Raw genomic sequence first — 25,985 nt, forward strand, 5'->3', positions numbered from 1 at the left:
AAGTTTTGGGGCACCCGCAGAGTTTAATAGCATGCACCGCCCCCTTTGGAGCTGAGACCTGACAGTGCCATGGATTGTTCTCAATCATCGTCTGGAAAGACCAGGTATGTAATCTTAAGGTTTTAAACCCCAGGCGTTTCTCAATCTGTGTTCTTCTATGGACTTGTGTCCTTGTGTTCTTGTGAACGTCATGTTTGGTGACCAAAGTACTGACCCAATACACAAGTTAGCATTTCGCCAAGAACAGTTAAAATCCCCGGATGTAATCTCGACACGCCCATTTTACCGAGAATACATCGGATGGTAACTTGTGTGAACTTGCCCGGGCAGGTATCCCAGCATTCGATTCGGGTGTAAAGCGCTTATGGTTTCCGGTACACATATTTTCACATTTACTCTATTATTAAATCAATAAATTCATTTTAAAGATGTTTTAAGGAGAGAATCAGCTGTGTAGATTTTGAATATGGCAGTTCAACGAAAATGATGGTGAATTAAAAAAGCCTTCGTTTTTGAAAGCTCCGCAAACCCCGGCGGGCGAGTTTGCTACGCCAGCCGTTGATGACTCTCGCGAGCCGGTCAGTCAGTCAGCTCACAGACCCCCTGGCCCCACGTCTAAACAGACCCCTCTGGCCCCACGTCAGACAGACCACTCTGCCCCACATTTAGACAGACCACTGCAGCAAAGCCAGTCCACAATTGTAAGATATTTTAAACAATTTTTACCGCTGTTATATATATCGGTCCTCCTCATCCTGGCTCTCCTCCCTCTCGGGCTCCTCTCTGCTTCTCGGTAAAGTATACAGACGGCAGTGCACTAACTTTACCCAGTCCATCTTAATTGTAATTCCTATTTTAACGTTTATTTTCTGCTTTCAATTAAAATTGAATCCCGACCAATGTTACATGGATTTTTTCCCCGCCGTTGTGTCGGTATTTATATAGTTATTGGCCCGTGATACTTATACAGGGTGGCTACAGTATTAACAAGTTAAATTTAAGACTTTTAAGACTTTTAATACCAATTCTAAATGAAATTTAAGACCAAATACGATGAATGACAAATGGAAATATACAGTAACTTTCCAAGTAACACAAAAATTCACAGTAGGGTAAAATAACAATAATCTGTTGAGTTTAAGAACATTGAGTTAATGTGTGTAATCTAAAAGCATAACACAAAAAGTAATTGCTGTCCTAATTTAATTATTCCAATATTTTCAGAACATTTGGGTCCCGAACAAATAGTTATAAACATCAGTGAAATAACATCAAGTAATATTTAAAAAAAACACTGTTCCTTTTGAACAAAACAAATAATTAAATGCCAATTTCCACTGCTTTTAAAATGCAAAGACTCATATATGATTTGTGCCTACAGACCGAGAGGAGAGAGAGACTCAGATGGATGGTTGCAGTTTGTGGAGGACTCATCATGGAGAAGAGTAGACAGCATGTGTATGAGTTTTTGCGGTGTGGGAAGTGTGTGTGTGTGTGTATCTATCTATAGGTGTTTTTCAGGTCTCCATGTGACCAATTTTTGTTCAAGTTTTGATGTCTACTCCTGAGCTTTGTGGAATATACTTGGAAAATAATTAATATACTATAAAACAAAACAGTGACTTTGCACTTGGAAGCCTTCCCAAAGAGTGTCCTTACCAATTATAACGATACACGCACATACAAGTCCATCGTTTGCTTTTGGTTGTCTGGCTCAATGTCTCTCGAACTAATTACAAACGCACCGCATTTTGGATTCTGTGATGAGGTCTTTTTTTACATATGGCGCCAATCCAAATTAGCCACGTATCTGGTCTTGTCTTTTCCAAGGTAAATGACTGTACAAGCCTTGAATCTGGAAGCATTGCTTGGAACACTTCTCAGTCCCGTCATTTGACCGTATGATTGTGTCTTGTCACGGTCCTCAGCCCGGAGTGTTGGCTTAGAGCCACAAACTGCTCGTAGTTAGCTGGCGTTGTTGCTGTAGATTTCCCGCATAACATCTAGCGTTGTAGCGTTGACATCATGGCTAGCGGTGGAGAAGAATAGCGCATGGCGGTGTTCTGCGTGCCTTTACGTAGGCTAGTCTCTGTGTTTTTGCTTTGTACATGCGATTCCACCGCTCTGATCCCCATTAGCCCAAGTTTGAAAATCTTCCGCCACATAACGCAGTTCGCTTCATAAGCATTTTCAGGCACCGACCTTAACCAAGGATACTCGTTGTTTTCAAGCCACTTGTCACTGAACTTGCATTTCCCCGTGTTTCTAGACGGCTATCAACAATTGCTGTATCACCTGCATGCTGCGAAATTACGAATCCCGCGAAATAACAAATCTCACTGACTACGGCCACGTCAACACCCGCCCACGAAGCAGCTTGATTGGTTGGAGTGGTTGAGGTTAGGATAGCCGATTGGTCAGGGGATAGGACATGTACAAATGGGGTTATGTTACCGCGACAACGCAGCGCAAAGCCTACCGGAAAAAAATATTCAACAACAGATTGCCTGCATTTTCACCGTGACATGACACAAACATATTTAAGACCTACCCGATCTGAATTTAAGACAATTTAATGCTTTTTAAGGCCTTAATTTTAGGAAACGTGATTTAAGACTTTTTAAGACTTTTTAAGGACCCGCGGCCACCCTGTAATAGCACTTTAAATGAAAACCTGGAAGACTGAACAACAAAACAACAAGGTGGTGTGAAGGGTGACCGTCCATGCTTTATTATGAATACACACATCAAAGCTAACTATAAAGTGGCAAGCGCCCTCTGTGCTGGGGGTGTTGCGCAATAACAGGAAGAACGCTTCGTCTCAAAACTGTCAACAGCGTTTTGTGTGCTTCTGAACTTGCGAGTTCAGTCTTCCAGGTACAGCTAGCAAGTACGGTCTCCCCAAGAACACAAGTCCGTTCTTTGCTTACTTGGTATTGAGAAACGCCGCCAGACTCATCTGACCTTGGCCCAACAATCAGCACCATGTTTCTTCTAAGCAGTTGTCTAGAAAACTTAACTGAAAAGTTGACGCTCACAAAGCAGAGAAGGCTATAAGAAGATAGAAAAGCGTTTTCAGATGCCAATGTCCTTGTTCAGAATGTAATTAAGATGGCAGTCTCAGGAACAGTGGAAGTAAAGCAAGATCTGGAAACCAAGAAAAATATCATACAGACAAGCTTGCGGATTGTGAGAAACAAGTCAAAACCCATGTTTGACTGCATAATCCGTACGTATGTACGTTTGGAGAAAAAGGGCACAGAATTTAATGAAATAACCTCTGTCCAACTGTAAGAACGGGGGGATCAATCATGCTTTGGGTTGTATTGCAGCCAGTGCACAGGGAACATTTCACTAAGTAGAAGGAAAAATAGTTTTAATAAAAAGGTCAGCAAATTTTGGACGCTAACTTGAGCCATCTGTGAAAAAGCTAAGTTAAATAGAGGATGGTTTCTCAAATGGATACGATTGTAAACAACACCTCAAATCTACGGTGGATAACATCAAGAGACGTAAACTGAAGTTTTGCCATGGCCTTCACAATCTCCTGACCTCAACATAATTGAATCTATGGATAACCTTAAGAGAGCATGGTGAAGACAGCCCAGAAATCTCAAAGAACTAGAAGACTTTTGGAAGGAAGAATGGGCAAAGATACCTCAAACAAGATGAAAGACTCTTGCTGGCTACAAGAAGCGTTTACAAGCTGTGATACTAGCAAAAGGACAAGGTATAAACTCTGCAGGGTGCCCAAACTTTTGCAGACGCCATTTTTTTGTTTCGTTATTTTAAAGTCTAAATGACAGACAAAATCTAACTTTTTTGGGACAATATGATACGAATGTCGATCTGTCATTTGATGCCTTTGGAGATTTTCCATCTTTTCTAGCTTCTTTATGCACATTAAAACAAATTTTTATCTGGGTGCCCAAACCTTTCAAGCCCCACTGTAAATATACAGTACTTTCTCAGGTAACTACTTAGCTCATAAACACACTGTCTACACATAAACCTATAACCCGGGATAAAACTGAACCATGCTAAAAAGACCATATTTAACAATGCTCTTGTTTAATCGAGATAATAACAAGTACCCTTGTCTACAACTACCTGTACCCCCCAACCAGATACTTTGAGGGAAAACCAAACTTTTCTAAACAGACAGAAGTAGCTGAAAAGCCTGACTATGCAAAGTGTAATTAGCAACACAGGAACCTAAATTTTCTATTTGTTCATATAGTGGGTAATGCAAGATGACTGCACTACCTTTTCCAAGAACCCAATACAAAAACATACAGACTTAATCCCTATCATGCCAAGCCAAGACATTTTTTTTTTCATTAACATGCTGTCCTTTGACACATCCGTTTCCAGTGAGCTGGCCAAATGGAGTCTCAAATTCACAAAATCTTTGACAAAATACATACACAGTTCAGAAAATACATCCCTTACTGTAATGTAGCCTCTAAATACCAAGAAAAACAACACTCTCATATTACACCTCCAAAATGTAAGACATACCAAGCCTCATGTATAGATACCATATAATATGATATTTTGCCAAGCCTAGATTCCAGTATGATACTGAGGTTTGCCACAATACACAAAAATAGTCACTTAACTACACTAAGAGGCACAGATCTAACAGTCTTTCACCAACCTGTTCTCCTGCCGAGAACCTTTAAACTCTAAACACAACCCTGGAGTAGTCACCCTCATCCGCTTGTGCCTTGGCAAGAGAGTCCCCATTTAGAAAGCAACGCGTGGCCAGGAATATAAAGTAAGCAGCACCGAAGTGGTGTACAGTCCACCATTCATATATGATTGTCACGTGTGACTGAGCAACATAAAAAAGGGTCCCAGGTTCACGGTTACCGAGCCCTTAAGTTGTGCTTGTTTACATTTTTAATAAGCTGAACATACCTTAATTTCGCCAGGTAGCCAATCCGTCTGTCGCACAGGCTACTGGTTAATGTAGCCAGCAGGCAGGAGACCAACTTTCTACTCCTACCCGCTTCAATGTCGTGACGCAAATAGGAAGGAACACATTATGCAGGTTCAAAATCAGCTGATCGCCATTAACCAACAATGACTCCGTTACTATCAGTATCGTGTGCTGGCGTAATGTTAGGCCAGCAAATGTCAGAGTTGCTTTTCCCAAAACTGAACATGGTCTAAAGACTGCAAAAAGTCCAAACCGTTCCAACTCTTTCAAAAGGAAAAAATACCGTCATGTTAGCCGAAGAGCTTTATATATCGCAATTATAACAGTCAAAAATAGGTAAATGAAACACACTAGCGGAGCCTAAAGTATAGTTAACCTTACCCTCCTTTAAACAAAACTGTGTCAGAAGAACAGCTCAAACGTCAACCCCAGCATTCAGTCGAGACAGCATCAGATGTTATATATACTAAGACAATATATAATAGCTTAACGAAGTCAAACAAGTTGCAAACCCCGCCCATAAGTCGGCATGAAACTGACAGTGAGCACCGCCCCTCCCCCCTCTCCATGCCCGTTTGTGAGGATAAAGCCTGCCACTTTGTGCAATACTGGTCACTTTTACCTTATTTATTTTGCTCATTTATTTTCAACCTTTTATTGTATACTTTATTGGTCAGTTTTTATAGTTTTTTTTATTTTGACTTCTCTCTGCTAATTTTCGAGTCTTTGTCTTCTTGTTTGAATTTTCCAAAATGCTGTCATTCTATTATTTAGCCCCCTGTTTAACTAGCTAGTTAGCTGTCTGACGTTTGACCGCTGGGTATCCTGTTTTGCCTTGCTTTGTTTGTCAAACTCAAATGTATATTAGGCAACGCCTTAAAAAAATAGATACTTGCTCATTGAGTAGCTACTATGTGGCTAGCAAATGCAGGACAACTGAGCTAAATTAAAGCACAGCCGCAGTGAAATATGGGATTCTGTTAACCATTGCCTTCACTTGACGCTTTGTATCCGTTTGCAAGCTAACGTGGCCTAATAATATTCCAATCACCAAACAACAGTGCTACTGTTTTGGAAGTGTCGACCACAAAGACCTCCTCGCCTAACGTTAATGCTTCGCTACACCCTCGCTGCGTTAGCTTTACTTAAAATGCTCAGACTGTAACGTTATGAAATACTAACTGCATTTTTATAGCCAGTTTTGTAACGCCATTAGCTAGCCCTCTATATAACGTTAGCCAGCCTGGCAGTCGCTCCTCGCTGTTAACGTTACTATCAAGCTCATGTTGACTTCAGCACATCATAAGCAGCAGGCTAGGTTTAGCTGAAACGTGTTTGCTAACTGAGAGCTATACCAAACTAGCTAGCTAACTAACATAGAAATGTGTAGCTAACATTTAGGCAACGTTGTTAGCTAAAGTACCTAACGTTAATGTAGCTAACGTAAACTAGCTAGCTACACCACAATGCTTGCAAACAGTTAAAACACATGTTAACGTTAAGGTAGGGCTACCTTGAAAACGGCGTTTTGTCTAGTTCCCCGATTTGTCAAGACTGCAAAGGGCAACTTAGGTGCTCCTTGGAACAACCTGCTTATTTTCCTTGTTCGCCGCCTCCCCTTGTTGTACTACTGTATGCAGCCCCTGTTCCCTAGCTAGTTCCTTCTCTCAGTCGACAGCGGAGCGGTTGTCACTGCAGCAGCGTCTCCCGCTCCTCTGGCAGTCTCACGTCACGACACTTGGAGGTCACTTCGCGAGAGGTGACCGTACGAGGCGCGCGCTCACCCATCGACAGATCATCGAACATTGGTCTACATCATCTACAATCTTTTGGTGTTACTTAGGCTATGTGCTATAACCCTATAACACTAGGTATCCAGGCCTTTCCCAATTCCCAATTTGTACTCCTAATCCTCCTATCAGTTTTGAGTTTTAATGGTCGGACAACTTAAATTAGCCCATCATAATCATGAGTTCAGTGCCTAATGCAGTTGTAAGAAACATTGTTAGTTTCTAGTCCAATAGGCTATAGCTATTCAGCATGCAGTGTGTTTTTTGAATGTAAAATCATTTTGCATGGTATCAGTACATGAAACTCTTGTTAAGCTTCTGAGGCCTACATGAAGTCATGATAGGCTACATGAAGGATTATAGCCGTTAAAACACAACATTCTGGGTTGAGGTAGCTATTACATAGGCTAATTGATGCGTTTCTGACATTTTTGATCTATTGATTTCGCTGCATCTTTGCAGTAGGTAAGGCCATATTGCATTGGTTGCACAATCCCACCTGGCTACGGCAATGGTCACTGGCCTCTAAAACCTCTCTCCTCGGCCGGCTGTCCACCCCTCTCTGGAGGTATTATTAAGCTCTTCATGCTGATTAGGTTTGAATGAATATGGTCTTTGTTCGGCTTCATTCCCACGACCCGGCATTCGCCTGGCAGTCGCGTGCCTCCTAAACACTGGCCCCGCTTTTTAAGGACCTGAGTTGGTGGTGAATGGGGTGAGGGGGGGGGGGGGGGTCCAACCTGACATCTGCTTGCTAACAGTTACGAGCAGATGTCTGACATTGGAAAACACCGAGGGTGATAAAGCCTACACAATACACTGAAAGTGTTGCCTTCTATCTATCTACTATCTATCTATCTATCTTCTATCTTATCTATCTATCTATCTATCATATCTATCTTATGGCCTATATATATAGGCCTATTGCAAGGAATCACACGAGTAGCCTATCTACACAGGCTATTTTGTTACCATAATTGTGGTTTATAGTGAAGTATCTTGCACCTAGGCTACTGTGCAATAGCCTACTTATATATAATTCCAAAAAGACACTGGAATTCTGCAATATCTAATATTTAACCTAATAGCCTATTAAATATTTAATTTCTATCTATCTATTCTCTTCCCCACAGATAGGCCTAAGCCTACAGGCAAATATGTAGCTACTGAAGGACAGATATATTCTCAAGTGATTTGTCAGCCCATTGTGTCTGCTGTGAGCTTTGAGGGATGGGTTTGTCCTGTTTGCAGGTGTGCAGGCTAATGTTGCTTCTGAAAGAATAGGTGAGGCGCTCCCGGAGCCCGGTAACGCACACTCTGTTCAGGCGAAGAGGAATGCAGTTAGGGTTGGATGGAAGCGGCGGGGGTTGAGAGTATATAGTGCATGGTTTTCAGGCTAGCACATCTGTCGCTTGTGAGTATTTCCTTTTCTAGGCCGGTCTCTCTGTCATTGAATGGAGCCAGTGACCTGTCAGTCTTTGACATGGGACCCCGTGTGTGGGAAAAATCTCGCAACAAAGAGTTGGAGCATTCCAATGCTAATTGGCCCCGATAAAAGGGGGCCGTGCCGCGCCGAGGGCCCTAGAGACGCGCTTAGATTCCGTGAGGAGGCACAACCCGCACAGAGCACCAGAGAAAAAAACATGACGGTGCCTTCATCATGGCGCACAACGCGGGGAAACATCCCCAGTGCCAAGGAGGAGAAAGGTACACTTGAGCTAACTGTAGCTCGAGTTCTCTTTAGAGTAGGCTTAGCAGTTGTGGGCCACTTGCCCTCTGTACTCCAGCTTGGTAACCACCATCGAGGCTGCCTTTATTATGTTATTATTATATTATTATTATTATTATTATTACAGCTGAGGAAGCCTCTCATTGAGAGGAACGACGAGAGAGGATAAACAATTTGGTTTGGATCAGCTGAAAGAAAACGTGTATCGGGGCGTTCAGAATTGACGTGAGTATTTCCTCCGTCTAAATTCTCTACAAGTAGCTAAACAATGAGCTGGATAAGTTAACTTCAAGGCTGCTCATCTCTCAACATCCAAACTGGAAAAGCCGATATCTTGAGATGACAGTAAAGCATCTGGAAAAATCCAGAGCAGTAAACTCAACGGTAAGGAACCGGCTCTTGACTTTGAGTGTGTGTGTTATCACAGATTAGCCGATGTGAATTTTTTTTATTTTTTATGATCTCCATAATCTTATCTCAGTCATGTTATTTCTTCATACAGAATGGGGTTTACAAAGTGAAATAGGCCATAATAGTTTGAGATCCTATAGAGCAGCAGTGGCACGTGTAGCTAGAGAACTGTTTAAGTGAAATTGTGTGTAAGGAGGAAAGTATACTGAGCAGCGCTTCTGATGGGAAAGAAGCGGTTCCTTGTTGCAGATGCCATTTTTTTTGTTTTCTGTTATTTTGAAAGTGTAAATGATGGAAATAATTCTAACTTGTTGTGACCAATTTATACAAATGTCTAATCTGTCATTTGATGCCTTTTGGAGATTTTTCTATCTCGTCTTCTTTGTGCACATTAATAAACATTTTTTACTTGGGGTGCCCAAATTTTCAAGCCCCACTGTAGTAATGTGACAAGGTTTTAATTGGATTTGTTATTCGTTGTTCAAGTTGGCCCATGTCATAGTAAACATTGCTTGGTTAATCATTTACTGACAATGACAAGACATTTCACAATATTGTACTAGTAATAAGCATGGAAAGTCTTCAGTTCTGACATTTTTATATACAAATAGGGTGATTTTAACATACTCAGTAAAAGCTAAATGAATACTCTGTCCAATTATTTTACACCTCAAGCAAAATGAATATTTTGTCTCATTATTTCCAACATCAAACTGCCATGAACTGGAAAAAAAAACTGAACTAGAGTTTACATGACCTGGGGAAAAAAAGGAACTGTCCTGCCCCAGTAACACAAAATAAAGTATCACAACTCTGGTGCCACAGTATAAATAACATGCAACAGACAGTATAATGATATAATGCAATGTCAATTACTTGTCTAAACCATGGGCAGTGAGTGACACATAATGGAGCAGTAGTATAAGTGAGAGTTGAGTGAGAACAGAACTTGCCATTTTAATAGGTAATTGTGATTAACTTACATTAAACATTATGTATCTACTGTCAATAAGAGCTGTTTTGTTATCCTTTGTCTTGCATCATTGCTATGTTTGCATGATCATGACTTTTGAATCATGTGAGTGACCAGCTATATATTTGGAATCACCTTCTTTACCTACTACACTGCCTACATCTGTACTTTCCTATAACTACTTGTAAGCTGGAGCTAAGCTTGAGCTTTGAGTGTTATAAAGATATTGTCTGGAAAGGCACAAGACAAAGACCATGCTGTTTCTGTAGATAATCTGTTAATTAAGATTATATTTTACAATACAACAACATCAATGCATTCTTGTCTCTGCCCCTTTGGTGCTTTTTACATGCTCTTAGGTCCCATCTCAGTAGCCCCTCCATCGTTACAGGCTCTGATCCAGTTTTACATGTCATTCCTCAGGTGGACAGTCCGCTGCCTGCTAGCTCGTGGTAACTCTCCGCCATGCCTTTCCCCTTTGGCAAGTCCCACAAGTCGCCGGCGGACATTGTCAAGAACCTCAAGGACAGCATGGCAGTGCTTGAGAAACATGACATTTCTGACAAAAAGGCTGAGAAGGTAGGGTAATTCTCGCCCAAATTCACATGTTCTTAGTTTTCCCTTGTGTGATTTGTCACCTCATCAATCTTTTGTGGGGGTGAAAGAGAGTTTGAACTAGAATTCAGATGCTTGAAATACTGTAACGTCATGTTTTCTGTGTATATGATTCAGGCCACAGAGGAGGTGTCAAAAAGCCTGGTGGCCATGAAGGAGATCCTGTATGGGACTAATGAGAAAGAGCCCCAAACAGAAGCAGTGGCCCAGCTAGCCCAGGAGCTCTACAACAGTGGCTTGCTCAGCACCCTGATAGCAGACCTGCAGCTCATTGACTTTGAGGTGAGACTTTGTGTCTTTTGTAAGAATGTGGGAGAAAAATATTTAATAAATGACATTGAAAGAAGGGGAACTAAAGTGGCAATTCAAATTGAGTAGGCAGTGAAGTGGTGGAATTTTCTGAGCTTTACACAGAAATACTGTGTCTTATGAACATTAGATTATGTTTCAAAATGTACACATCTTCCTACGTTGACATATGGACAGACTCATGTCTCCCTGCAATATGTCAGTCAGACCGGGTACTGTCTGGTAGCTGCTGCTGCAGGCAGGCTTCCCTGACTCACCCTATCACAGCATGACTCATTGTGTTGTGAGATCTCTCTCTTCCTCTTTTACCCTCTCTCATCCCTCTTTCCTCTACAAAAGAAAAAAGCAGCTAAAGAATTCTAAAGCACTATTTTGCAACACAGAAACATGACCGTTATTAACATTTTAGAAAGTCATGCACACATTTGGTATGTACTCAATTTTCATCACTTTCACTGGTATCTATTTGTCAATATCCTGGTCATTATCTTAAGAGGAAATATATCTTCTCCCTCTGTGCTGAAATACCATAAATAAAGACCATCAATTAATCAACTTTTTGACATATCTCACATTTTAAAAACGGCATACCTTATGTTTACAGTTTCATCTTGACTTTCCACCCTTCTCTAGCTGCTGATTGCATTATCAGTGTAACCTTTTTATGTATTGTGTTTTCTTAATGCTTCATCTGTTGCCACCAGGGTAAGAAAGATGTGGCTCAGATCTTCAACAACATCCTGAGGCGTCAGATTGGCACACGGACGCCCACGGTGGAGTACCTCTGCACCCAGCAGAATATCCTCTTCATGTTGCTTAAAGGGTAAGAAGGCACAAACAGAGTGGTCATGGTCCCCTTGCTCTTTAGGATTTGTAGTTATTTATGAATATTGTTGAAACCACACGTGTGAACAAATGTTATTGAAAAGAGCAACTTTCTAGCATAAAGGGAAATGAGAGCACCTGTTTTCAAATGGTCTGACTGCTTCCTCAAGAAGAAGAATCAAAAATAAGTAACATGAACTTTGTTAGAAGCTGAACGTGATATAAATTCAGTATACTGGTGAACATCTTCATCACTTGTTTCTGTGTTCCATGAGGCAAGACAAGAAACTCATAAAGATGACAATATTTTGACTTATATCATGCCCAGGATACAGAAGGCAATGCTCATTATATTTAGACAATATAGCCCAATTGAGTAAAACGATTGAAAAGTTTTTAAGATAGATTCATGTTATAATCTTGAATTCATTAAAAAAAAAGAAATTCCACTCCATTTTGATATATATAATTCATTGTATTATTGATGTTATTAATATTCACATCTGCAACAAACAAGTGTCTTTTCTGTTTAGTCCCTTTCAGATGAATCAGTAGTTCCGCTCATTGATCCAAAAAATACAAAGAAAAACACTTCAGATCTTGGGCTAAACTTCCTTACAAAGTCAGAAAAGTGAAACAAAAGAACATTTACAACTTATACACACAGGTATATGTTTCAGTCCATCACACTGTTATTTAATAAATTTTCTGAAAAACTAGGCACATTGCGTGAGCCTCACCTACTGCGCAGCAGGGGCGTCAAGACAGGATGCAACACTGTCCTGTTTCCCAGCTTTGACACATGATGAAGCTCAAGACTTGAAGCAGCGTTATCACATTCACTCCCTGTATTGACATGCCTTGGCTATGACACAACGTTACACGTTTGGTGTCTTTTGTCCTTTGTGTTTAAGTAAAGGCTAAGGGATGACATTTAATATTGTGTTGCAGAGTGGAGTTGATATTTCTGTTAAGTTGCCATTTGTCATGGCTCCTTTTTTATAGTCTGCTTTTATATCAAGGGTGTAAATACCATTACCCTTCACCCAGCTCAATCACTACTTGTCATGTTTCTTAAAGTGATAACTTTAGTCACATTGCTGGATTGATCCTATATCGTCATCCTGACATGGAAGGCTACATGTTAGCATGTAGAGACATGACACTGGTATGCTGAACTTATGCTAATAATCAATTTATAGTTCTGGCCCCCTTTATTTGAGGGGAAAGTAACTCAAAATTTGTCTAAAGTTAGACCCAGTCAAGCACCAAATGCCAGTAAAATTGGTCTTAGGTGGATCATTTACTACAAACAATAACATTATATATATAAAAAAAACACTACTTATGTTTTAAGTGTGTAAGTAGTTTTTCTGTTAACAACACTGTTAGTTGAAGGCTCGTTGGAGATAAGGATTAAGCAGTTTTGTATCCCACATCACCATGTTGTATGCATTGCGTGTGTTCATGTCCTCAGTAAAAAACAATTTAACTCGGGTAGTTCACCCGGTTAATTGTGCATCCCATGTACAAAGGCTCAGTACTTACCATAGCAACAGCCGTTTTGATTCCAACCTGCAGCTCTTTGATGTATGTCCCCTCCCCTCTCACACACACACACACACACACACACACACACACACACACACACACACACACACACACACACACACACACTTTTACTATATTGAACTGTCCTGTCAATTAAAGGCCTGAATTGCCCAAAAAAATAATCTTTAAAAACAATAATTATGAAGGATGCACTGTGGATGATAGATAATGCTGTCCTCATATCCAGAGTTTATTCTATTGAGATGATGCGGTTATATGAAGCTTAACAATGTAAACATGTGTAATGAAAACTCTTGATTCCGTTTACCATCCTTCAAATGTTATTTGCCATCAACAAATACATGTTTGTGTGTAGTATTCTTCAATATGATATTAAGTCCTTGTCCTGTGTTACCGTTTTGTGCAGGTATGAGTCTCCAGAGATTGCCCTAAACTGCGGTATCATGTTGAGGGAGTGCATCAGACATGAACCACTGGCCAAAATCACCCTGTGCTCAGAGCAGTTTTATGACTTCTTCAGATATGTGGAGATGTCCACTTTTGACATTGCCTCAGATGCATTTGCCACTTTCAAAGTAAGTTGGCTCACTTGTTTAGATATTTAAAAAAACATCTTAAAACCAGTGACACTTTTTTTTTCCCAAAAGCGTCGTCTCAAAAGTAACTCACAGATGTGCTAGTTTAATGGTTTTTCTGTTTAGGACAAAATCTGTCTGTCTAACATTGTTAAGGGCTGCTTGAAGATGACTGGAGTCCAGCAGAAAGTCCCCATCTCCTATTCTTCCTGCTTCTTTTCTTTTGTCCTAATTTGATTCTTTCACAATATATGGGTGCCAATTTGCTATTGTCATTTAATGAGATTCTAGAAGTTGAAATTGAAATTTGAAAGTTTTTAGTTAGTTTAGTTTTTGTGATTTTCTTTTTTCACATAAATATACTTGGAGGTTGAGGATTTGGAGCCAACAATGCTGTTACAATGGAAAAAATGGTGTTCATCTGCAAAGTTATGCCATAATTTTGTGGCATGAACAAACCACTTGAGTGTTCATGCATGTGCTTCTAACTTTCAAAACAAACCACCAGTAGTTTCCCTCAAAGTCAATAATTATTTCTGCATGTGCTTCAGTTTATTTTATCTTCAGTGTCCAAATATGACCAGGCTAATTGACAACTATTAAGTCTGAATTAATTTCTCATAGTCTGATTGTCTTTTTCCAGGACCTCCTCACAAGACACAAGCTACTGAGTGCAGAGTTTTTGGAGCAACATTATGACAAAGTAAGTCCATTGTCAGCTGAAACCTAGTATTTAAAAGGTAGTTTATTCACCCAAAGTAAGATAGAATGGCTTGATTGGTATGCATGCTAGTGTGGCCATGACATCGTCATCACTTAATGTTGGCAGCTGAACAAATTCATATCTTATAGTATTATTCATCAGTACAGAGTTCATCACAACTAATCAATGGAACAGAAATAATTCATCAATCGTACATTACTCCATAGGTGCTGCTTTATTGTAATATGTACAGTCATTTAAAGCTATTAGGCCTTTTAGTTGAATTCAATGTGTTTGAGATGACTATTTCGAAACACTTGTGATGAACTTAACCCATGTGGATGTTTGACATGCTGGCAGTCTTTTTTCTCAACATCAAACCAGTCATTTGGGACATAATTTGCAGGGCTGTGAACACAAAGTAGCTGTCAGACTGTGAGGGGAAAATTGCTTACTTTCCTGTCAATGTGTTTGGATACAAGACACAGATGCAATTGTGAAAATCACTACTTGACACATTTAGATTAATCTTTCTCTCTTGACCTGACGACTTCTATTTTTGTCTGTGTTTTCTCTCTCACTTCCTCTTCCTTACTCTCTAGTTCTTTAGTGAATATGAGAAGTTACTGCACTCAGAAAACTACGTGACTAAAAGGCAGTCTCTCAAGGTAAGTACCCTGGGTCATGCCAGTAAACAGGTCTCATGTTGTGCTGCAACTCTATTCAGGGAGCTATTTAAAGATAGTCTGGTCAGAGTGGTTAGTTTCTCAAAACCATTGCACCTTCATCACCAGCTTGTCGTGTTACGGACACAGAGTATAGAAGTGGATACAAGAGAGCCTCTCTTTCTCAAAATCACTACTGTTCTCTGTATTACAAAAAACCGAGGCTGAGAAAAACTGTAACACTAGGTAGCGCCGATCATATAGGTATAATCCAAGATTTTGTTACTGCACTGCCTATTTCTCGCTTAAAATGTTTTTCAGTTTAACTGTTGTATGAGATTATTTGGTATCTGCCGGCCGCAATTCTGTGTCAACACGGATGAGCTTGCATTACGCCACCCGCTAGTAGGAGCGTTTATTGGTCCGGTTCCACACAATGCATTCTGGTACTGTAGTTGTTCTACCTTTTTTTTTTTTGAGAAAAAGAAAATATCACAGCTTCTGTTCTCTGGTCATGTAACAAGTTAAAAATGTGCGCCATTCTATTGCTTATACAGCCCAGTTTTATGAGGAAAAAAAACCTCTTTCCAGCAGTAAAATGCTTTCTTTAACATCGATGTAGGCCAAGGAAATGATAGATTGTGGTTTAAAGCAGTGAGCTCTGTCAATGTAAAATTATGATATATTCAAATTAATATCTATTTCTGTTTCTCACTCTAAAATTATCTAGTTATTGGGGGAGTTGCTTCTTGACCGGCACAATTTCACCATTATGACAAAATACATCAGCAAGCCAGAAAATCTCAAATTAATGATGAACCTGCTACGGGACAAGAGCCGTAACATCCAGTTTGAGGCTTTCCATGTTTTTAAGGTAAAAATTGAAAGCACAGTTTTATCACATTAAATATATACAGGGTCTTCTGCACATATTAACATCCTTTTCCTCTTCCTCAACTACAAGGTGTTTGTGGCCAACCCCAACAAGACGCAGCCCATCCTAGACATCTTGCTGAAGAACCAAACTAAACTCATTGAATTTCTCAGCAAGTTCCAGAACGACAGAACAGAGGATGAGCAGTTCAATGATGAAAAGACTTACCTGGTCAAACAGATCAGGGACCTCAAAAGGCCTGTCCCCCAAGAGGCCTGAGGAAGGGTGCCGAGGTGGGGGGAGGAGCCACCCGGACCATGTCTGGACAACATCCAGACAACTCCTGCTTAATGGACCCATCAGCAGCTTCTGGTTTCTGAACAAAACAAATGAAAAAACCAACGTACCCATAACAACTCATCAGAAAGTCGCCTGCTACTCAGTGAACATTTTAATCACTTTTTTCAGTCTTTTTCCTTCAAAAGAAATAAGAGAAAATAATAGATGCTGCTGCTTTCTTGCACATTGAGACATGTTAGGTATTTTGTAATGATACAACAGTCCATCAAACATAATAACAAAACATGTCAGTGCATTCAAAGTAAGGCAGACTTTCCTGAAGAGAGAGAGAGAGAGAGAGACACACACACACACACACACACACACACACACACACACACACACACACACACACCAAGGAACAAAAGTAGACATGTTTACATGCATAAATGTATTACATAAAGAAGTTGCATACACATACTGCAAGAAAATCTGCTAAAAACCTTGTGATGGAAATGGTACGAGAAAGTTGAACATTGGTGTGTTGGTTGCATGCCTTGAAATGTGACAGATCCATGGCTGTACCCAGCGTCGGCTCTGTGATGGTCTGGCTCCCATCTTCAGTGCCACAGACTCAGAATTGCACGTGCATCACAGCAGCCGCTACAGTTTGTATTTATGCCTTCATTCAATACAACAACAGTGGTTCATTTGAGCAATTCATGGGGACAAGCGCTTAGATGCCATCAGACAGAACCATTTACCTCCTGTGTGCTTTGTGACAGCACTTGAAGCACACAAGGAAAGGTGGGGGAGGGATGTAAGGTATGCATTTGGAATTTGGGTCTCTTGATTGTTTTCTGGGACAGGGTGAACATGTACATATGCCTTTTTTGCTTTGTAGATTTTTGTTTAACCTTGACATGAATATATATTATATATATATTACCTAAAACATCACGTTTTTGGTTAATCGTAATCAAATTACTTTTTAAACCATGAAAGAAAAAAAACAAGTTTAATGACATTGTTCTTGCATTTTTATTTTACTGTTGAAATGGTTGCTGTTGGGTTTCTTTATAAATATCTTAAAGGGCCAGCTCACATTTAGCTAACCTATAGGATATTAACAATTTGTACAGCGGAGGAATGTCATGGTATTAGCTCTGGATCTGTTAATCCTCTTTTAATTCTACATCTACATTTTGAGTATCTCTCAGACTGCTGAACATGTGCAGGAGGAGATTGGGAGCACATTAACTGAAACATTAAAGCCTGTGTGCTTTCTGCACTTTGTGAGGTGCTGAGTGATCAACATCACCCAACTGGAGTCTAGGATAGTGGGGTACTTCCTCCCTCCTCAGTTTCACTAACTGTTTTCTTTTTTTTCATTCTAACCACTCTGCTTGTGGCCTGGGAGTGCTGTGTAGTCCCACAGTGAGTGTGCTTCAGAGGTGAGCTCATCAGGACATTGGAAACGCAGCACACCATTCTTACTTTTCCCCTTCTCTTGTTTGAGCCTTTCTCTTCAGAGGGTTTATAATTCCAGTACAATTGTGAATGTAAAGCATTGTGGGTGGCAGAGTACTTTGGGCATGTTGGATTGTCCTCATGGTGCTGAGCAAAACTTATGAATCCACAGATATTATTTACAGTGAATGACATGGTGTATGTAATGAGACATATATACCTTCAATTAGGCAAATGAGAAAGCTCCGTGTAGACAACAGCCCTACTCAGATAGACGACAGTTCCTCCCTTTGCATTGAACAAGCATGTTTCTCCACTGGCTGTGCATGATGCTGTACTAAAGATGTTGTACTGGAATTGTTTCTTTTTTCCAAGTATTTAACAACATTGAAATGTCAAATTTAACTCTTGGCTGTGTGCTGACTTTGACTCCAGTTTCAGCATAGAGCGTGTGGGTGCTTTCAGAAGTGTCAAAGGCCTGGGTCCTACAAATGAAATAAAGAAAACAGAACAATTTGGAATAAAAAAGTAATACTGTGGTCATTTTCTTCCTGTGTACAGGAATAACTCAGCTGTCAAATTTGTGTTAACTGGGGTATGAACATCAGCTTGGTATATTGCCCCTTTTCTCCAGTGGTGGAAGAAGTAGGACAATTACTTACTGAACAATACCTTATTGTACATACATGTCTTGCATTAAAAGATTGCAGTATTATCAGCCAATGTACTTTATAAAAAAAATACAAGCACAGGATAATATACATACATATATATATATATATATATATATATATATTAGCACAGAGTTATACCTCACTACTATGCATGTTCTTGTTATAAGAGAGACAGTACATTCATTCTAATATACTAAAGAAATGAGCTGATACACTATTATGTTTTTGATGGAGATCGTCCTCTTAAAGCACCACTGTAAACATAAAGCATCGAACTAGTCCTTTAAGGGCACGTATTAAAAAAAACAAAAAAAAAGCAGCACGCTTCCGGTGGATGGTGGATAAAGACAAAAACAGAGAAGCAGCCCAGCAGTGAGAGGAGGACAGTCCATCAGCGAGGTGAGGGACTTTGTTTCAGAAGGTGGCCAGCTATCGTTGACGAAGAGACTCCGACGAAGAGCGAGGACACCTGCAGCAGACAGACACCGTGACACCCAGCCATGGTGAAGATCAGTTTCCAGTCCGTCGCGGGACAGAAAGTGGAGGAGAATGATGGCGACAAGACCGAAATTCTCATTCCTCATCCGATGGTAAGTATTTCTCTTCTTAAAAACGCTTGTCATTCTCGTCTTAATATGACACTTCTCCACCGTGATGCCTGTTGTGCCCAGGCTGTCCTGCCTGGTTGTTCTGCGTGGTAGCCTGCACCTGCACAGCCGTGAACAGCAGGGCATTTTTGACAGCATCCATCGCCATTTGGTTGGAAACAAAACCATTGCTTCGATGCTTCTCTTCTGCGCCAGTAGTTACGCGTATTGTAGGCTTGATGCAAGTTATTATAACGTGCAAATGCATGCTCTTTGTTAAGGGCTCCAGTATTAAGCAAAAAGAAATTTAACAATATAAAAAAATTGTTTTGGGTTTTGCTTTATAAGTGACATGGCCTCTGATTATAGTTAGATGCAGATTTAAATAAACAACATCACCAGCTTAGAAAAGGTAGAATGCAAGAAATGTGCTTTGGCTGACAAAATGGCAGATGATGTGGCTTGCAGCGCATGCAAGATTATTTTTCACAGCTCTAAAGGAGGAAGAGCACTGGAGTCCTCAACTTTGCCTATCAGCATCAGCATCACCTCATCAAAGATACATGGCTGAGTCCTAAATAATAATAATAAAATTTAGATAGGACTAGAGCCCAACCATAAAGGATTTTCAAGGCCGATACCGAACATTTGGTTATTTAAAAATTCGATATGCCGATATATTGGCCAATATATATATATATATATATATATATATATGTATATGTATATGTATATGTATGTATGTATGTGTAAAAAATGGAAAATCCAATTACGAAACATTAACAGATTTCCCTAACATTAGTTATTTGTAGTTATTTATGAGTTCTCACTAAAATAATATGATAATAATTTGTATTGTATAAACAGAACAGAGGGACATCCACATATATTAAAGTTCTGATTAATAAAATGTAAAAAAATACAAACTTAAGATATAAAACTTAAAGTCCTTTGAGCAAAAACACATAGAAAATAATCAGTGTTGCCAACAGGGATGTTGTAGTGCGCCCTCAGGTGGACAAACTATGCAATGGCAACACTCATAACATGGTTGACTGTCCGTTTTTTATTTTTTAAATTATCATTTATCAGAATCATTTATTTGTCATTATCGGTCATTATTAATGCTGATACCAATAGATCGGGAAATGGCTGTCGGCCCTCCTATATATCAGTTGGGCTCTAGATAGGACATCAGGCAGGCACATAAAGCGATGATTGCAAAAGTTAAGAGCTCGAGTGGGTGTGTGACTTTGAAGTCTGTTCATCCAAATGTATTGAACAGGAGACAGACAGGCCTCATGGTGTGGCACGCTCTAAGTTGGTGTGAAAGAGCCTCTGTCTCTCTCTGTGGGGTGAGAGAACACAAAGAACCGAGACTCACAGAAGTGTGTGTTCACACATAAAAAGTTGTCGTGTTGTCCTTTGCACCCTCTTCTTCCAAATACTGCCACAAAGAACATTGTACTCAACTGAAATTACTTGGTTCTAATATGAAAATATACATACAGGATAGACACCGTGCTAATATAAGGTGCAGCAATATACAGCATATTTAGCAGACCTTGTGAAACAAAGGCTCTGTTTTCTAGTTTGTGTGTCATCTCCTACTTAAAACGATAGAACATGTTCACACACACGATTGTCATGGTTTTTCTGTGAAGTTTCTGACAACAACCGTTCCCATGCACACATTCACTTTTTTCATTTACAACTCCAGCTGGTCTAATCAGATTTATATTTAAATATCCCAATATCAGAACAATTTGGACTCAAAAGGACTTCAAAATCTGTACAGCATATGACACCCTCTGTCCTAACCCTGGCTTGGATAAGGAAAAACTCCCCAAAACTTGAGCTTGAAAACAGCAACTATCAGGAGATAATTTTACCTGCCACGAGCACTTGACAGTACAGCATTACTCATTAGTTAGTCATTGTTTTTGTACATGGAAGCACAGTGGAAGTGACTATCTACTGTCTGTGTGTAGTGCCACCTTGCCAGCACAGGTTGGGCGCGTGGCACCAACAGATGGACTGCGAGACTGGAGGCGTCTGGGAAGATTACTCACCATCTCAGTCAAGTTTTCATCACAGAGCGCTCCGTTATCCCTTCCTCTGGGAAGTGCTACTAATTCAACATTGAAATGCGGAGTTGCCATTAATGCAAGCTTCTATTTTAGTCAGTTAATTTGGGTCATTTTCAGCTGCTCTTCTTGATAAAGATGAGTACGCTGAAAGTTGGATTGAAGCTACCTGGAAATGCTTTATCTGTGCCCATTTGAAGTAATAATATCTCCTGTTGTGCTTTCCAGGATGAGGATGAGCTGGTCCTGCCGCTGCGGCCCAAAAGGGGTTCTCTCAATGGCCTGTTCTGCCTGACATTTGGCCTGGTTGTGTTCATGTCTGGTCTGGTCCTTGCCTCCATTTATGTCTATCGCTACTACTTTATACCTCATGTAAGACCTGATTATACTCTGTGTGTTGTATGTGCCTAAGATTGGTTATTGCATGACATACAGTACTGTATTCATAAATGAAATGAGTCACTGCAATAAGAAAAAGGACAGACTTGTTTCCGAGTGTTCCAGCTGTTGCGTTGATCCAAATGCTTATTTATATTTGTGTAGATCCCAGAGGAGAACCTGTTCCACTGCAGGGTGCTTTATGAAGACTCTGCGTATGCCCCGCTGCGTGGGCGTCAGGAGCTGGAGGAAAATGTTGGCATCTACTTGGCCGACAACTACGAGAAGATCACTGTGCCCGTGCCTCACTTTGGAGGCAGCGACCCTGCTGATATAATCCATGACTTTCACAGAGTGAGGATCAAACACACACACACTCATTTGACATGTACAACTTCAATAAAAAACCCACAAAGTACACAGTTAAATATTTACCACAATTAACTTATAACTGTTAATTTATTTGTTTTTTTAAATTACATAAACAGATAACACAAAAAATGAAAACATAAAACAAGACCACAATCTGCAGCCCAGCATACTGCAGCTCATAGCAGCTCTCAACATGCTCACAAATTGAAATCTTTAACTGATGATGACAATAATCAAAAGACTGCAGATCATCAAAAGGAAGTCAGAAGGATTCTTTCTCTGCAGAGTGTCCATACAAAATTGTAATAGCCACCAATTAAATATATCTTAAAGTATTTCAGTTTGGACCTAAATGGCAACATCTCCAGGGCCCTGTTGCTAACATGGGCAAAATTATTTTAACTGCAAACGCATAACATCAGCACAGAAAGCCTAAGTACTTGTCTTTAGAATTTGTATTTGATAAACTGCTTTATTTTCCAGGGACTGACTGCCTACCATGACATTGCTCTGGACAAGTGCTACGTTATTGAGCTCAACACCACCATCGTGATGCCTCCACGCAACCTTTGGGAGCTACTTATCAATGTGAAGGTACTGCAATCTTAAACAAATTAAATGTATTCATTAGCACCATTGTTTTTCTTAGAAAGAAATGGCTTTATTTTTAAATAATGTTGCTAAATGTTAATGAGATGGTTTGCATTTGACTCTACCAATGTACAGTTTAATGTAAGGAAAAAGAACTCAAAAACAGATCTGGTCACACGAGTTGAGGTGAAATTCATCTTGGTTGGTTACCTAAAGTGGTTATCGAGCTAACAGCTAGCTACCATGCCAGCAAGCTTGGAAGATGCTAAAGCCACAAGAGCTCTTTAAGCTCCTTTTTTCATGGCATCTTGTTCTCGGGCTTGTACATAATTTCATCAAATACGGTGTTGTTAAGAGAAAAACAAATGCTCTTTAATCAAGCTAACCTGCTAGCTGTCAGTTAGCAAGCATGTTAGCTTGGTCGTTTACAGGACAATACATTCACACAGTTGATTCAAAAGACTTAGCAGTACCATTCTCTGTCTCATAACTGTATAAAAATGTAAATATTTTGTGTGGCAGTTTATAGTCTGACAGGGTAGGCTTTAAATTAAAGTGGACAGACTGACACAGCTAATAAATGATGAAGATATCTCCCTTCATTTTGGACTCTCCAGCTCTTCATTCCCTCAACGGTCTGCACTGTCAAGTTATTATGTGAACACGTGCGTGTGCACAGACACGCAGTATAGTCTGTTTTTAGACTATTCAGCCCCTTAGTGTTTCTGTTGAAAAACATTTTCCAGTGACCTTGTTATTTTACCTTTGGTCTCTTGCAGAAGGGAACATACTTGCCTCAGACCTACATCATCCATGAAGAGATGGTGGTTACTGGCAAAGTGCACAACATGCGTCAGCTGGGACCCTTCATCTACCGCCTGTGCAATGGGAAGGAAACGTACCGTCTGAACCGCCGTGTCACCCGCAGACGTAAGTTGGGGTTAATGCAGGGAAACATTTTAAAAGGCCCATCAATCACATAGTAGATGGTGGTACGCTCTGTGTTTTGGTTTCAATGGATAGAAGGAACTTTATTGTTTGAAACGGTTGTGATCAGATCAAGTCACATAACTGATCCCCTCTCCGTGTCTCATCCCGTTTCCCTCTCAGGCATCAACAGGCGCGAGGCGAAGGACTGCATCCACATCCGTCACTTCGAGAATAGATTTGTGGTGGAGACTGTTATCTGCGATGAAGCGTGAAAACGGCGGTCATCCGTTTCATCCCACCCACCCAAAGGCATATCTACAGTCACCACCCCAGCCAATGTAGCATCCTCCTGTGGAACTGATGTTTGAGTTGCACTTTACTTGTGATTTTGGTTTATTGTAAAAGTTTTTTGTTTTCTTACCAACCTATTTTTTATTGTTGTTTTTTTGTTGGGTCTATTTTCCATAGGTAATAATAACACGGAGGTATAATGCTAAACTGTTGGTTCTATCATACGATTTTCCTTGTAGCAAAGTCCTTTAGCCCATAATTAAGTATAATTTCGAGACACCTCATCTTCCTCTTGGGATTTGTGTGATGGTTACCATCGTTGGGGGAGATGACTGTCTCCATGTGTTGTCAAGGAGACTGTACTTTTGTGTTTTTCTCCTTCCCTGGAGGTTACTTTGTCTTTTAGTTCCACTAACACAATCATCTGTGCAAAGCATGAAGCCTTGCTTCTCTAAACAAACATTATCCATAGACAATAATTCAACAGTTACCTTTTTTTCCCCCATGTTCTCTGTAATGTAAACATGTAACTGCTGATGACTAGTTGCTTACTTGCATCTTTATTCTCTTGCCTGCCTGTTGCTTCTTTGCTCCCCTTTCTGCTTTTCATTTCCCAGAAGTTAAAGAAGGTTGCATTGGACATTAGTCTGCTTCCACTTTTTTGTATTTTTTTTAATGTTTAATGTATTTTTTTTTTTAAATGATAGTATTTCATCACAATTGAAACTGGTGATGACCCATATTTATTTTGGATGCTTTTCTTTGTCATTTTCTTATGTTTTTTTGGTGTGCATTCTTCATCCGTTGCTTTTGTGAATGATTTTAAGATAATGTCTTTTTCTTCCCTTGCATGTGTTTATCTATCTGTTAGAATTTTTTGTAAAACAACGTTTAAAGCCTTAGTCCAGAGTCAGAGACTGGATTAAAGTCAATACTACTGAAAGGGAGCATATTATATTAGTCAAACAAAAGCAACTTTGATCTGTATATTTTGTCTGCCGATGAAATCTGTCTGTTAATAAAGTAGTGGAAACAATAACTGTGGATTTGTTGATGCCTTGTTCAATTTTATACCCCCAAACCTCTGGCAAAATGACCCGGCCACATTATTATGCTACAGCCACGATGTTTTTAATTCAACATAAATTTATAGTCCTTATTTTACTTCTTTGTGTTATAATTTTCATGTATTTTATTGCTTTTTAGCAGCAATCCAAGTTGCCGTGATATTCATGTTTGTTATCAGATGTAAGATTATTAATATAAATGCATTAAACATTTTAATGGTGATATAATGAATATTAGCTCCGGGTCAATGACCCCTTCCCAACCGACAACTGAGAAAACCCTATCCGCTGACGAATACCTTGAGATTCTGTTAAGTTGAAAGCAGCAGTAAAAGCATGTAAGTGGGCCTTGAATTAACGTTATTTTCGTCAAGATTCAAAAATAAACTTTTCACACCCAATTTACTGTGAAATGATTTGGTTTGTATTCAACAGAATTAATTAATATCAACTCACTGACTTAAATAGCCAGCTACACATACTATGATCCATCTTTTTCTTAAATGTCTTTTTACCCAAAGTATAAAATTGTGATTTACATCTAATGGTTTTGAATCATGCAGATGGTTTTGGTGATAGTCTTCCAAATTCTGAGATACTTTTGAGAGACAACGTTTCTACTGTTTCCGCTTTTTGGCAACAGATTATCTAACAACGAATGAAGTGTTCAGCTGAATTTTCACAGCTTGTTCTCATATTCAGACAAGTGTGCCTCTCTCTGATTACTCTATTCATTCATTTGCTCGTTCTGATGTTGATTATAGCTTTTATTGTTGTGCTGTGAAATGGTTTTCTGTAAGCTACAGTATTACATCAAGTAGCTAATTTGTACTTGTTTCTAATGTCATCAGCCTTATCCAGCTCTTGCATCACACCCACCCATTTCCTGCACAACAGAAGTGAGATTGATATCTTTGTGGTTGGAATTTTACCAGATAACAAAAATGCAGTTAATATTGCATCAGTGGTCTCATTTGACCCTTGTAGTGTGTGAAATTAGGTGAACCAATATAAACCAAGTCATAGATGATACCCATTATTGACTACAATCATCAATGGCTAATTGCATTTGCAAGGGTTACTTTTGGATCATTTCAAATCTGCCCATGTGGTAATCATGATCCTTACAGTCTGATGTCAGTTTATAACGAGGTCCTTCCATCTGGCAAGGTTCAGGACTCGAGAACTGCTGGCTCTGTGACTGAAACACTCTCAAACAAGACAAAAGCCTGAGTGACGTCAAATGATTTAAGCATACAGAACACATCTTACA

At 39.7% G+C, this 25,985-nt stretch overlaps 2 protein-coding genes across 3 annotated transcripts in view; both read left to right on the forward strand.

Moving 5' to 3' along the window:
- cab39 (calcium binding protein 39) overlaps positions 1-18,263 on the forward strand; it is a 27,335-nt gene extending 9,072 nt beyond the window's left edge. The window contains exons 2-9 of one of the 2 annotated variants that reach the window (XM_032508672.1): positions 10,272-10,427; positions 10,581-10,745; positions 11,477-11,595; positions 13,576-13,744; positions 14,388-14,447; positions 15,050-15,115; positions 15,843-15,986; positions 16,077-18,263. In XM_032508672.1, coding sequence (XP_032364563.1) covers positions 10,314-10,427; positions 10,581-10,745; positions 11,477-11,595; positions 13,576-13,744; positions 14,388-14,447; positions 15,050-15,115; positions 15,843-15,986; positions 16,077-16,265 — 1,026 coding nt within the window. In that variant the 5' untranslated portion in view covers positions 10,272-10,313 and the 3' untranslated portion in view covers positions 16,266-18,263. The remainder of the gene's footprint in view (positions 1-10,271; positions 10,428-10,580; positions 10,746-11,476; positions 11,596-13,575; positions 13,745-14,387; positions 14,448-15,049; positions 15,116-15,842; positions 15,987-16,076) is intronic. The other variant, XM_032508681.1, reaches the window with a different exon arrangement.
- A 463-nt stretch (positions 18,264-18,726) lies between these two features.
- On the forward strand, positions 18,727-24,678 carry itm2ca (integral membrane protein 2Ca). The gene is made up of 6 exons (XM_032508689.1): positions 18,727-18,999; positions 21,312-21,455; positions 21,627-21,815; positions 22,317-22,427; positions 23,204-23,354; positions 23,535-24,678. The coding sequence occupies exons 1-6, from the start codon at positions 18,910-18,912 to the stop codon at positions 23,624-23,626; spliced, it is 777 nt and encodes a 258-aa protein (XP_032364580.1). The 5' UTR covers positions 18,727-18,909; the 3' UTR covers positions 23,627-24,678.
- The last annotated feature ends 1,307 nt before the right edge of the window (positions 24,679-25,985 follow it).

This window comes from Etheostoma spectabile, chromosome 3, assembly GCF_008692095.1.
Source record: "Etheostoma spectabile isolate EspeVRDwgs_2016 chromosome 3, UIUC_Espe_1.0, whole genome shotgun sequence".
Taxonomy (NCBI): domain Eukaryota; kingdom Metazoa; phylum Chordata; class Actinopteri; order Perciformes; family Percidae; genus Etheostoma; species Etheostoma spectabile.